Source organism: Podarcis muralis, chromosome 5, assembly GCF_964188315.1.
Source record: "Podarcis muralis chromosome 5, rPodMur119.hap1.1, whole genome shotgun sequence".
Lineage (NCBI taxonomy): Eukaryota > Metazoa > Chordata > Lepidosauria > Squamata > Lacertidae > Podarcis > Podarcis muralis.
Window position 1 is genome coordinate 56,799,809 of NC_135659.1, and position 14,545 is coordinate 56,814,353.

At 44.7% G+C, this 14,545-nt stretch overlaps 1 protein-coding gene across 1 annotated transcript in view; it reads right to left on the reverse strand.

Moving 5' to 3' along the window:
- GRM4 (glutamate metabotropic receptor 4) overlaps positions 1-14,545 on the reverse strand; it is a 297,558-nt gene that overhangs the window by 33,636 nt on the left and 249,377 nt on the right. Inside the window, exons 8-9 of the mRNA XM_028734059.2 lie at positions 7,908-8,044; positions 5,821-6,756 (exon numbers count right to left, since the gene is read on the reverse strand). Coding sequence (XP_028589892.1) covers positions 5,821-6,756; positions 7,908-8,044 — 1,073 coding nt within the window. The remainder of the gene's footprint in view (positions 1-5,820; positions 6,757-7,907; positions 8,045-14,545) is intronic.

Here is a 14,545-nt window from a genome sequence, read left to right on the forward strand (position 1 = left end):
AGTAAAAACTGCATGGGCTGTGGCTCAGCAATGCTAGCAGCCACCAGGCACACCTTGAGAAGAATCTTAAGTGAAGATGAGCAATAAGGGCACTTGCTGCTATACCTGGAGGACGAGGAGGAGGGACTGTAGTTACTGTAGGACACAAGCAGCACAGTGGCATTGGCCCTACTTCTGCTGCTTGAGAAAGCAACTGCCTCTCTCTAGCTAAGAGGAGAGAGCAACTGTAGCTGGCAACTACATTTTTAAAAGGCTGTGTGCCATCATAATGTGCTGCCACCTCCTATAGGGGATCATGGCACCCACAGAGCCTCTCAATTTACCATACTATATTACAATGTAATCAGAGGCACCAACTTCTCAAGATGATTGAGGGGGCATGACGTGATGTTCCGACATTGCATGAGCATTGTCCTGGCCTCGTGCATGCAGTGTCACATGACATCTTGATGTCATGTGCACAATGTTACGCAACATCCTGACGTCGTGCAAGCAACGTTGTGAGGAGCCGGGGGTGGAGCTGAATGCCCTCTGAACATTGAGGGGCCCTGGCCCCCTCAAAAAGAAACATTGGGAAGTCCAAAGTGCCTCGGCCCCCAGGAGCTGGCACCTATTAACGTATTTTAACTTTATGAACATGTCGGACTATGGCCCAACAAAGATGGTAGTGCTCAGCAGACATTTGGGGTGTCTACAGGTAACAGTGGGTCCTTGTCAGTCCAAGGACTCTGCAGCTCCCTAGCATTCCTTTCTGCTGATGTTGGGCCTCAAAAGAACATTTCATTGTTCTTTTGTGGTGGGAAACTGCCGCATAGAGTTTGCTAGAAATTCAGAAGCAACTAATGGGTTAGAGAGCTCATTCCATGCACCATCATAGCTATACAGATATGTAGATGCTCCACTGATAGAGAGAGACCCCTCTAAATAGAGCTTAGTAGAGGGGAAAGCTTTATCTCAAACATGGGCTCTAGACTAACTTGCATGAATACAGGAGGCTAGTTTAAAAGGTATGAGACTGCTGGTCCATCTGGTTCAGTATTGTCTATACTGTCTGCCAGCAGCCTTCCCTCCCTTAGAGAGGGAGTGTTTCCCCACCCTACCTGGAGGGGAGATGCCAGAGTTTGAACCTAGGACATTCTGCATGCAAGGCAGATGCTCTTCTGCTGAGTTATGAACCTTACCTAAGGTGTTAATGTTCGAAAAACATAAGTCCAACTTTCTCTAGAGTATGCAGAAATAAATAGCCACATGGTCCTCTAGATCCCAGCCTTTTGTCTTAGGCAAAATTATAGATTCATAGAATTAAACTTCCCAGCTTTTTAATGTGTGTGTGTGTACTCTTACATACACACACACCAATATAGTAAGAAAAGTTGCTATTGCAAAAGATGAAAACAGCATACCAGAGGGATCACTCATCCATTTAAGTAGGGTTGGTATGGAAACCCCTTAAAATCCACATTAATGCATACAGTTTTTGCCCAGCACCAGTGACTGATGGACTGCATCCACATCCTCCCTAATAAACCTGTATTTACAACAGATTTATACAGATGTCAAGAGACATTAGGTCAGGGATGCTCAGGGCCCAAAATAATGCCTTTCCTTGTGTTGCTAATAGAGCATGAAGGGACAGATTCTCACCAGGGCCAAAACAGGCCTCACAGTCTCCGGCATTAGGCCGCTCTACACCAGCTGTGCATCAGGCTTAATGCGCTTCCTTTCCCACTGCTTGCCAAGTTGTGTTTAACATTGGATTAGCTAATGCGATTCCTCCGGGTCACGTTCTAGCTCAACCTGATCTGCCACTGAAGACAAGGCCCTGGAGAGCTTGTGACCAGAATGAGGGAATTATTTTGTTTCTTAGCCTTGCTGCTGCAAGATGCGCCACTTCTCCCACAGCAGTGGAATCTGTCATGGGAGCTCAGTGTTGCCAAAACACCCAGGTGTTAATTAAATTCCCAACTACGCAGTAATCGAGTGGGGAAGCGCACAGTTCAGTGAGTGAGCAGTAGCTCTTGTCTTTCTCCCTCAGCCAGATTACCTGTGCTGATAACACAGGCCGGAATATGCAGGAAAAATCCTCTAGACTAAATTAGTGCAGTGCTGGTGAATGGTGCCAGGTGGCTCTGTGCATTTTAAACCATTTAAAAAATAAAAATAAATATATATATCACATTGCAGGGACAGGAGAGGCAGTTTACCACAGCCTTAACTGATCAGAAGGGGCAGCCTTCTCCAGGAAGGAGATAGGAACAGAATGTAAGAGCAAAGAAGTATTCAGGGTTGTTTCAGGCAAAAGGCATGAAAGCTGAGTGCCAGGTTCTCTTGTATGGCCTTCCTTGACAGTCTGAAGAGAAAGCTCACAGGTGTACTAGAAATGTGGATTGCTTTGCTTTCTTATTACATTTTGAGCAAAACTCTGCAAGGCTCCAGGGGAGACCTGAAACCTGGATAGAATGGCCACTTTCACACTGGAAGAACAAAAAGGCGAAGGAGGACAGAGGCTTGCATAAAAGTTGTGTGTGCTCATTTATAAGTATACATGCAAATTATGAAAGAAAACTATAATTTAAACAGAAATGGAATATATTTCTGTTTGAACTGAAATGGAATACAAACAGAAATGGAATACAATGGAGGGCCTTCTCGGTAATGGTGCCCACCCTGTGGAATGCCCTCCCATCAGATGTCAAGGAAATAAGCAGCTATCCTATTTTTAGAAGACATCTGAAGGCAGCCCTGTTTAGGGAAGTTTTTAATATTTAATGCTGTATTGTTTTTAACTCTCGATTGGGAGCTGCCCAGAGTGGCTGGGGAAACTCAGCCAGATGAGCGGGGTATTAATAATAATAATAATAATAATAATTATTATTATTATTATTATTATTATTATTATTATTATTATTATCTTTCCGCAATGGGAGAGCAATGGGACTGAGCAATCTGTGTGCCTGCCTATTCTGCTGTTCAGGGTGCTAACTGCTGATGGGCAACTTCAAGGCCTGTGCTCTTCCTTCTCATGGTTCTTTATCTTCAAACCAGGCACCCCTTCAAAGGACTGTAAAGCTGGACACATGGCCACCCTAACCTGAGACCAGCATAAAGGCTTACCTCCTGCAACACAAGCACCCAAAGCCTTACAAAATCAATACTTCTATGCCAGTTGCATCAACTCATCCTCTGACAGCATCACAGCTTTCCTGGCTCAGCCAGACCAGCCATGATCATGCTTCCTACCTCTGGCCCCTGGTTTTTGTTTCCCCAATTCAGTAACAGACCATAAACCCATTGACCCTATCTCCTATTTCTATTTTGACCCATCTGTGTCAGACAGAGACCTCACTGCTGAAAAGCTGTATCCCAGGACTAAGAGAAACTCTAGTCAGGCAAAGTAGCCTCGATTATTACTCTGTAGTATCTCTGATATAATACAGGAGGCTGATTTGCATGAACAGTCTCCTTAAAGAAGAGGCTTCATTGAAATGCATTGGGCCTAATAAAAAATACATCCAGTTCATCTTGGAGGTCTCCTTTTCAGCTGTTTTCTATGCTGATGCCTTCCTTTCCTTTTCTCTTTCAGGAAAAAGAAAGCAAGTGCTGGGTACACAGGGGCTATGAGCAGTCGAGACAGGAGCCACTTGATCTTTACTCAAACAACAGGAGCTGGGCCAGATAGTTTGAGGCTCTATAGTGCCACATAGAATGATTCTGCCCCTATGTGTTAGCCAGAGACTAGAATTACAGCATTGTAATTACAGCAACACTGATGCAAAGTAGACGTAGCAGATAACCGGACAGTAAATGTTTAATTTGTGCATGCAGAGGTGCTATTTGGTTTTTTGACCCTCTTATTATGCTTTCATAAGAAATGAAGAGAGAGGTGGTGCCAGAGCAAGTGGTGTAAAGATGTAGGCAGAATTAAGCTGAATGCCTATTGCTGGGAATCACAAGTGGAGAGAGCTGTTGTACTTAGGTTCTGTAGTGGGCTTCTGCTTGTGCAAACAGAATGATGGACTAGATCCAGCTCTTCTTGGGTTTTGAAAGATCTGACCCTTTCTAACAGTGACAATGTATTAAATGATTACTTTTGGGCTGATGGGAAGCAAGGAAAAACACAAGGAACTATTCAGAGAAATGCAGAAAATGTGTATGTTTGATAGCCAACAAATCACGAGGGCAAAGGAGCAATGTAATTTGTTTCTTCGTCCTTTTCGGATAGGCTAAATGTTTAGGAAACGCTGCTCAACATTCGGAGTTCCTCTCTACTAAGTGACAGGCAAGAATTGCCTTCATCTGCAGCTTACTGGGGATATCCTCAGGCTTACAAGCTCAAGGCCCATGAGGTGTGCCCTCAGATGACTTACACTCTTCAGTGAGCACCAGTCCTCTAGGAACCATGGATGGCTTCAGTCACTATGACCTGTGCTTGCGGTTGCCAGCAGCCTTACAGCTGGCAGCAGCTCTTACCAACAGTGCATCCACATTTCAAGCATTAAGAATAACTTCAGCAGTAAAAGCTTGCCTGAGCAGGCTGGGTTTTTTCTTCAGGAATTGGATCTATAGGAACATACAGATGTATAACTTGTTCCCACAATCAATACCACATGTCTTCTTGGGCCATGTTGATCCCCTTCCATCCTGCACTGCAGTTAGAGACAGTTTCATTTTATTATATTTATATCTCACCATTTTCTCCATCATGGAACCCAAGGTGGCATACATTTCATTCTCACCTATCCAGGCACTGACCGGATCCAGACCTGCTTCGCTTCAGTAAGGTGACACTTCATATGCCTTGAGACCACGATCAATTGTGCAATGGACACATGTGCATATCTGCACATGATACTATTAGAAGATCTTCCCATGCCACATTGTTTATCATTTTAGAAAACCTTTTGGTGCTCCTGCTGGTAGCCACAAAACTTTGACAGCAGAAAACTTTGGGAGGAGCTAAATTATTCCAGCGTGATCCGCTATCCTATTACCAACACCTTTGGGAGCAAGAGAAACAAAGATGCAGACCAAAATTATTCCATCAGGATTCCAGAAGCATGTGCTTTCAGAATCCAAGAATGTCTGTCTGCTATTACATAGCCTTGTTGGGCTAAAGACAGGCTGCTCTCTCCTGACAGATATATCCCTGTGCATTCTTTCAAGTCAACTCATATTCTTCATTAAGCATAGTCAAAATTAGGGCAAATTTGCATGTAGTTGTTTATCATGCATGATTTACTCTGCTTTTGTCAGATCTTCCCCTGAACACTTACAAGCTCCTCAAATACTTCCTCCAGCTTTTGATAAATCAGAAGTTTATCTGCTCAGCCATAAAAATGTGAAAGCTTGGGTTCTCAGAATGTTGTATCCTGTGTCCAGTATACCAAACTGCATTTGGGGCAGTGCAGTGGCACCTATCTGTGGACCACAGTTCAAGACACCTTGGCTTAGGATTCAATAGCGTGCATTGCCTGTCTTCCACATGAAGCAAATGTCAAGGAGGCAAAGGAAAGAGAGTAGGGAAAGAGTGAGGATATCACATTAGCACTACGTTGGAAAGAAAGTGGGAGAAGAGAATGCAGGAGGGGGAAATAAGGAAAAATGTGTCTAGAAGAGAGATAAATTGGGGAAGTAAAGAAAAAAGAAAGCCACAGAGATTTGTGCAGGGAAATCCCAACAGAAAACAGGAGTAGTACCATTTCTACTGCACTAGGACACCAGCAGCCCAGATGTGTTTCATCACAAATGCACCTGAGAGTGAAACAATCAGACCTACCAGTCACCCCCACCCCATTTCTGCCCTTGCCCTTTCTTCATTACCTTCTCTGCTGACTGTGATGTCCCAAAGAAGATAGGAATGAAAGCTAACCAGACGATGCAGGTAGTGTACATGGTGAACCCAATGGGCTTGGCTTCATTAAAGGTCTCAGGAACCCCACGGGTCTTTATAGCATACACAGTGCAGGTCACCATGAGCAGCATGCTGTACCCAAGCAAACAGATGAGGGAGAGGTCAGAAATGTCACACTTGAGAACCCCCCGGGCAAAGCGAGGGTCCGTAGTCCGTTGGTCCTCATAGTCGATGATGGAGTGCGAGGGGTCCACAATGAACCAGATGCAGACCCCCAGCAGCTGCAGAGAGATGAGGCTGAACGTGATGACCAGCTGAGAAGCAGGACTGATGAAGCGGGGGGCGCTGACCGACTTTTTGCCCTGCTCAAAGATGCGGTAGATGCGGTTGGTTTTGGTCAGCAAGGCAGCGTAGCTGATGCTCATGCCCAGCCCCAGGAAGACACGCCGCAGGGAGCAGATTCCCAAGTCAGGCTCTGCAATCATCAGAAAAGTGGTGGCATAGCAGAGGAAGATGCCCGTCAGGAGCACATAGCTGAGCTCTCTCCCCGAGGCCTTGACGATGGGTGTGTCATTGTAGCGCACAAATGTCACCACCACAAAGAGGGTGGCAATGATGCCCACAATGGCAATGAAAACGGGCACCACAGCCCAAGGGGAGCTCCACTCAAGCTTGACGATGGGGATGGGGATGCAGCCAGTGTGGTTTTCGTTGGGGCGCTCACTGAGCCGGCACACCTTACAGTGGAACTCGTCCTGCTGATACTGGTACCCATCGCAGCGCTCACAGTGCCAGCAGCACGGGATGCCCTTCACCAGCTTCTTCCTTTCACCCGGCCTGCATGGCTGGCTGCAGATTGAGGTGGGCACACGGTTGCCTCCCCCAGGCCAATGCAGGCGCTCCATCTGCAGCAGAGAGAAAGCAAGAATCTCACCAACCACCATGAACTAACATGGCATGAGCTGGGTCACAGCAGGGGCTGGGTCAGCATCCCTCACCAATTCTGCAAACCACTTGCTCTAGTCTATGCCATGTCCAGCTTTTCTAGCATTGCTCCCTCTGATTCAGTAGCAGTTTCAGGTGTGAGGAACCTGTGGTCCTCCTGATGTTTTTGGACTACAACTCCCATCATGCCCAACCATTGGCTATGCTGCCTGGGGCTGGTAGAAGTTGCAGTCCAACAACACCAGGAGAACCACAAGTTTCCAACCCTAATTTAGTTTCTCATGTCTATCAGCTGTGCATGAAATGCTACTAATTCAAGCTTAGACACTCCTGTTCTTCAATTCTAACCTGATATCATGTCACAGAGTAAGTGTTGTTGCTAGTCAAACCACTGACACTAATTTTACTGAACTAAATCAACTGTTCATAGATGCTACGTGGTCTAATACATCTCTCATTTCCCTCCTTCACAGTTTCTCATATTTACTACAGACCTGCAATTCCACACTGCAGTTTGTTGCCCCTTCCCCTTGATAGGTTAATTTTTGTCTTGATACTCAGCCAACTCTGAATTAGACCTGAAATGAAACTTTGCACAAGTTTAGAATTCCACTATATTTCAGATTCTGGATTTGTTTACTGTCAAATTTTACTGTTGAAATTCAGTTCTGTTGAACAGTCAACCAAAAATAAACACTATGTCCCATTGACAAATTGGGAGTCTTAAATTAAAGATTTGTCAAATTCTTCCCAATTGAGATTGTGGCCTTAAATCTTAAGTCTGGCTGGTGCCCATAAATTTGTCAAGTGCAATACTTTTTAAAGCATGTGTTCCCATTAAAAATCCAGTTTTCTAGTGTGCTTTATTACCCATGGCATAAGTTGGGCTGTTGCAATGAAAGAGATCAGAGAGAAACCAGAGCTAAATGCTTTCAGAAATCTCTCTGTATGATATTAATGATGCCTATGTATAAGGATAAGGATAATCCCATTTAAACTAGAGCCCTTGAGCATACAATAAGTACATATCCATTTCCTAATTAAAACACTGGAGCTTCAGAGTAAAAGCTTATTCCCTTCAGTGTTCAGGCAAATCTAAGATCTTGCTTACTTTTAAGTTCAGATGATCAGCCCAGTGCCCAATAACTTTGTACTCAGGTGTAGTGTTCTTGATCTGGTACTGGTAGATGTCATAGCGGCCTGGGGCATCTCCATTCTCATTGAATGTCACAGGGGTCCCAGCAATACCTGCAACACACAAAGCATTCAGTCTCAGAAAGAAATACATTGCTGGTTTGGGCTGTATATTTGATCTACCAAAGGTACGTTTGTCCCTTTTCTTCTCCTAGAAGCAAATGCACACGCACACATATACATATACATGGGAATCCTGAGTGCGATCCATCCAAAGTACATTCAGTCATTCATTCATATCTCACCTTTCATCCAAAGAGCTCAAGGTGAAATACATAGCTCTCCATTTTATTATCACAACAACCCTGTGAGGCTGAGAGTGAGTAACTGGCCCAAGGTCACCCAAAGAGCTTCATGGCTGGATGGGGATTTGAACCCTGATCTCACAGGTACTAGTCCAACACTCTAACCACTATACCACACAGGTTGTCTGCAGTACATCAGAAGTCCAATTGGGCTTAGCTTACCAGGTTCAACTCTGCCACTATTATCAAGGGGACACAGTTAACTCTGCCTGGATTTTGCTCCAATTGACCTAGGGGCTTTTAGCAAATGCAAAGTTGTGTGAACTAAAGCTGCAGGATATGTGAACTAAATCTCCTTGCTTAGGCTGCACTCCAACCCTCTGATTGGTCATGCTAGAGATCGGGTAGAGGTCTCCCTCCATCCAGTCCAAAACAACTCTGCTAGCCTCCATGTGTGGAGTGACACCACCATCACTTCTCCAGCATGAAGCTCCCCATTCCACCCACCAGAAGCACAGGTAGATGGAAGTATGGTGGAAACCCCACCAGCTGAATGTTCCTGGATCTCAAGCTGCTCCTACAACCATCACTTGACATTGTTGGGCTTTAGGCTAGCATATAATAGAGAAGGGAGTTCCTTGCTCCCTGGCTGGTATGGACATCAGGGATGCAGTAATGATTACACAGAGGCTGGGATTCCTCTGTAACTTTATTATTATTATTATTATTATTATTATTATTATTATTATTATCATTTAATAATAATAATAATTATTATTATTTAGGAGAACTGATATAGGATACAGATTCCCAGCTGCTGTGTACCCAAATAGCTATTGAATGCAAGGGGCTGGATCTGTAGATCAGTAAAATCAGCTCCCCTCCACTGAATTTCAGAAACTGGCTCCCCAACTTTTGAGTTGGACTGGCTCTACTGCCATTAATAATCTACCCCACACTCTTATCTAAAATAGTTAAAAGCTAGTTCTTTACCTTGGACAAGCAGAAAATAACATTAGTCTTACTCCTTGGCTCCTTGTGTTGCCTAGAGAAATCCTTGTGGCTTTTTCTGCTCACATAGTGATAACGCCTACAATTATATATTTGCACAGAGCTAGGGCTCCAAGAAACTCCTTTCATGGATCAGGCCTCCCACTCAGTTAAGGTATAGTGCAACCTGAGAAGCAACTGACCATTTAAAAAAAACACATAAGGCTGAAATCAGTTTTGTTTAACTTCAGCTCCAGATAACACAGTGAAACCTGCACATAGACCCGTAGTGGGGGATGGGGGGGGGGGCTAGCCAGGTTTTTTTTGACCCTGGTGAACCCTTCAGAATGGCACTATTGAGGATCCCAGCCCCTCTCTCTCTCTCTCTCTCTCTCTCTCTCTCTCTCTCTCTCTCTCTGTGTGTGTGTGTATACGCAACTGCACATTGGTGTGTGTGTGTATGTGCCAAACTGGGTCTCTGATCTGGGTGAAATAAATCCTAGTTTCGCTCCTCCCTGCACAGCTGCATTAGGAATAGAATTTTCTATAATAATAAAAAAAATCTCAACGTTGGGCTTATCTACACAATTGTTTCCTATTTTTGTTTTGCTCATTTAGCTCAATGGGACGCAAGGTGGAGGGTGGGGTTATAGTTCTGCTAAAAATACGAACAAACCTTGCTTATTATATGAAGTATCATACACATTATTAAATGCATTATTTTGGGCAAATTATAGACACATACATGCCAGGTTTCCTAAAGTAGCTGGCACATAACCAGATGCATGCACACAACAATAAATATAGCTGTATAGAAATACTTAACATATCAATACTTATTCAATCATGCTACATAAATGAGCCATGGCTGGTGTCCATTCAGAGTGATGGAGCAAAAGGCAAAAAGGCCAATAGGAGCTGAGCCAAAGCCAACGATGACAGAGCCAACTAATTTTAGTTTTGGCTTCATCCCCCTCCCTGCTGAATTCTACAAGAGCAACACTGAGGACAGCATAGCCGCTCCTTCCATTTACAGCACATTCAACACACATTTAAACTTCCTTTCAAAGGATCCTGGGAACTTTAATTTCTTAAGGGTGCTAGGAATTGTAGCTGGGTGAGGGGAAAACTGCAGTTCCCAGAAATTTTTGAAGAAAATCATGTGCTTTAAATGTGCATTGAAGGTGCTTTAAATGGATGTTGTGGATCTTTCCTATGGACCGGTTGTGAGTAAGAAGGCAGGCAGGCGGGGCTGACTAAGGCTGACAAAGCTGGCTAATTTTGCATATAATTAGGCTTATTTATTTATTCATTTATTTAAAAACTAATCCCAAAAGACATGGTCCAGTTTCGGACAAAGCTCAATCAGACTACTGGAAAAGTCCCATCCTGTGTTTAATTCCATTTGAAAAGGATTCCTCCTCTGCACCAAGTCTGCAGGTGGAGCCCATTTGATCCCTTTCCCAAATTCCCTCCTGCGTTAACAGCATTCATGAATGGCACAAAAATCATAACGGAGATCCAAATATGCTGTTAGGTGACACACAGAGAAAAAAACACTTGGAAGTGGCTTGCCAAACAAGTTCGTAATTTGAATATAAAATGAAAAGGCCTAGAGAGCATAAATTTACGATTGTGTTTTATCAATTAAATTGTTTGCCACCAACTGTGTGAATGTGGTCAAATTTCTAGTAGGCACCAGAGCAGAGAAAGAGGGAGGGGAGGGAGGGAGAAAAGCGGGGGGTGGGGGTGCAAGTTTCCTGTGGGTTATATAAGGAATCAGACTGCATAAGGGACAAAGAAAAGGACACTTTCTTTTTGCTTGTCATTCACCCAATCAGTTCCATTATGTACATAAAGCACGCTCCAAAGGACATCACGCAGGCCTCCCTCCATCTCCGGATCTTCCTGCATATTGTTACACCCCTGCTGGATGTCCAGGCATATTCTTCTTCCCTAAGCCATTGAGCAATGAATCCATACATAGTGACAGTACATCATGAGGCTACATCATTCATTCACCGAGAGCGGTAATCCCCTCTCAGTATTCAACCGGAGAGCTTGAGACAGAAAATAACAACACATTTATATAGAGTCGGGTGGACGTGCATGTCATGAAATCAAAGAGCTGAAAGCCGGGGCTGGAAGGAGGCTTGGTGCAGGCAGGTGCTGAAAGGGATTCTGCAAGACGTACCTAACGGAGCTTCCTTCGCACACCTTGCAATGTGCCTCCACTCCCAGGAGACTAGATCCTGTCCCCACAAACCTGAAGAAATGTGCTGCACTCAAGACCCCCTGTGCTCTAGATCGCCGAGAAAAGTCACTGGAGACAATTAAGAACATAAGAAGAGTCTTGCTGGATCAGGCCAAAGGTTTATCTAGTCCAGCATCCTCAAAGTGGCCGACTAGATGCCCACAAGCAGAACCTGAGTGCAACAGCATTATCCCCACCTGTGACTTCCAGCAACTGGTATTCAGTGATATATTTGGGCCAATGGGGCAGTGCCACCCCACTCTCATGTGTCCTTAGTTAGCCCTCACCTGCCTGTCTTCTTACTTTCAACCAGTCCAGGGGTGGCTCTGCCCATCAGCTCCTTCCTCTTTTTTCTCTTTGTTGTCCCTTGTAAAGCTCAGCAGGGCAAAGGATGGGGACAAAGCTAGATTTGTTGGCTCTGCATGCCTTTGGCTCCAGCTCACCTTACTGTTAGGCTCCCTGCATTTTGCCCTCCCTTCTACCAGGTATTCAATATCAGCGAGCCTTTTTCTGGTCCTGCTCCAATGCCCTAACACAATGAAGTCAAGTGAAGCTTGCCAACCTCACTTCAGGAGTGGTAGCAGGGAGAATATTGAGTATATACAAGTGCTGGGCTCCATAACCCCCTCCACTTTCACAGGAACGTATATCCCCAGCGAAAGAGGGGGAATATTGTGTGACTTTCAGGGGGCAGTTGAATGTCCATCTCACCTGAAATACGAAACGGGCAAAGCTTTCATCTTTCTTAAAAAGAAAAATGACAACAAAAGCCTTGTTGTCATTTCACATGATGGCTTGGCTGCTCCACCACATTGTTCCCAGAGGCATTGAGTCCCAGGAATGCAGCTAGATCAGCCAAGCCTCTCTCCACAATGGCAGCAAGGAGTTTATAAAAGGTTTTATAAAAGCAGGGGGAAAGGAGGAAAACACTCAACCACCTGGTATTTAAAGCAACATGAACACTCTTTAGCTTGACCCCCTTCCCTCCCAAATAATCCAATCTTGGAGGAAGGTTGTTCTGTTTTATTTGGGGGCTTTGGCAAAAATTGCTTGAGTGAACTTTCCGTCCCAGCTCTATATACAGCAGGCTGGGTGGCAGGCTTTTGAACCAGGGATTGTGTGCTTTTACCAGAAATTTTATCTACAGCAATTAGCAGGTGGCAATGTTTATCTCTCGGCTATGAAAAGCTTCACTTGCTAATTCCTGAAGATCAAGCCTCCATTAAAGGACCCAGCCATGGAGACCAGTTCAAAAGGTGATGGTGTTTTTCTTTGCATGGAGATAACGAAACTCCGCTTGTTTCTTTAGGTTGTACTGCTTTTAAAACCACGAATGCAGGGCAGCAGGGGTAACAATAAAAGGCCAACATCTTTTCACACAGCCACCTCATTCACATATGAAGAAGAAGAAGAAGAAGAAGAAGAAGAAGAAGAAGAAGAAGAAGAAGAAGAAGAAGAAGAAAATTTGGATTTGATATCCCGCTTTATCACTACCCAAAGGAGTCTCAAAGCAGCTAACATTCTCCTTCCCTTCCTCCCCCACAACAAACACTCTGTGAGGTGAGTGGGGCTGAGAGACTTCAGAGAAGTGTGACTGGCCCAAGGTCACCCAGCAGCTGCATGTGGAGGAGCGGAGACGCGAACCCGATTCCCCAGATTACGAGTCTACCACTCTTAACCACTACACCACACTGGCTCTTCATATGAAGTGAGGGGTGGGAGTCTAACAAGAAAAGAAGCATGGAAGCTCCAGTGTCCAGTTGTAAAAAGGGGGGTAGGGCTTCTGCACCTTTGCAGGGCATTTCAACAGGTGCAGCTTGCATGAAGCTCCTCTTGCTGAAATTGCTGATTGTGCAGAATGGTTAAAGGTGCAGAACCCCTGCCTTCTTTTGCATCCGGACACCTTAGATTCTCACCTTCCCTCATAGTCAGATTTTTCCATTCCTCGCTTGCTTCCAGTATGAGAGCTGGGAATGAAGAAAGGTGGATGGAGCAAGGAAATGGGGGAAGGAATGGCATGGTTCAGCAGCCCTGTCCTGTTTGCTCCTCTCATTGTAACAACAGGACCTCAGCTTCCCAGTCCAGGTGGATCTAACCATGTATGGCAGCACAACAGTGGTGCGCTAACTACATGCCCTGTTTCAACGGGGCTAGACCATTGTAGAATAAACCATTTATAAACAGATTAGTCTTCAAGGTGCCACAAGATTCTTTGTTGTTAGATCTTCTGTTGTTGTTGTTGTTGTTGTTGTTGTTGTTGCATGCCTCTAAATGAGGTGGGTTTTCAAGCATCTAGTGGGCATTATTACATGGTGTAAGGGCATGCTGTATTCAGTCTGGAGGTCACACATTGTGCAGTCCTGTTTGGGGCTGCTAGCCTCAGTTCAGATCCCTGAAGCTATCCTTTAAATAGAGATTTGATCTGCAAGGATTAGAAAGTGGAGCTTTTCACACCATGGAGATAACCACTTTAGCCGTGCCTCCTTTCCCCTCACCTTTCTCTGTCGTCTCCCCAGTGTCACATTTTAGACTGAAAGTTGCTTTGTATAGAAGTGTATGCTTTTATATTTTATAAAAGGCCATTAACACGGATAGTGCAATAATAATAATGAATAATAACACTAACTGCTGCAGTGCATATCAAACTTTTGAAAACTGATCTATGGGTTCCAAAGCTGAACTGCTGTTTATGCTCAATATTTTCACTACTACCATTCCTGCAATGAGATTGGCATGTGGTCACAGGTGGAGGAGTGCTGGTCTGCACTACTACTGCAGATTTCAAGGAACAGAGGTTGTATTTAGCAAAAGTCTTTCTGCTGAAAACTATGGTCCACAGAAAAATGCCTGAACAAACAGAAGGGGATGCCAGCTGCTCTCTCTAAGCTCTGTTAGGCTGACCTGCTCACCACAACAACACCTGGAGTCCCACACAGATCCAAGCAGGCTAAAAGGCAAGCTGAGAGGCAGGATGGCTGGCTTTCCCAGCCCTGCTCTGGATGCCTTTGCAGACAGCTCATTACACTTGATGTGCACAGTGAGTGATCAGCATTGACATCCCTGCCA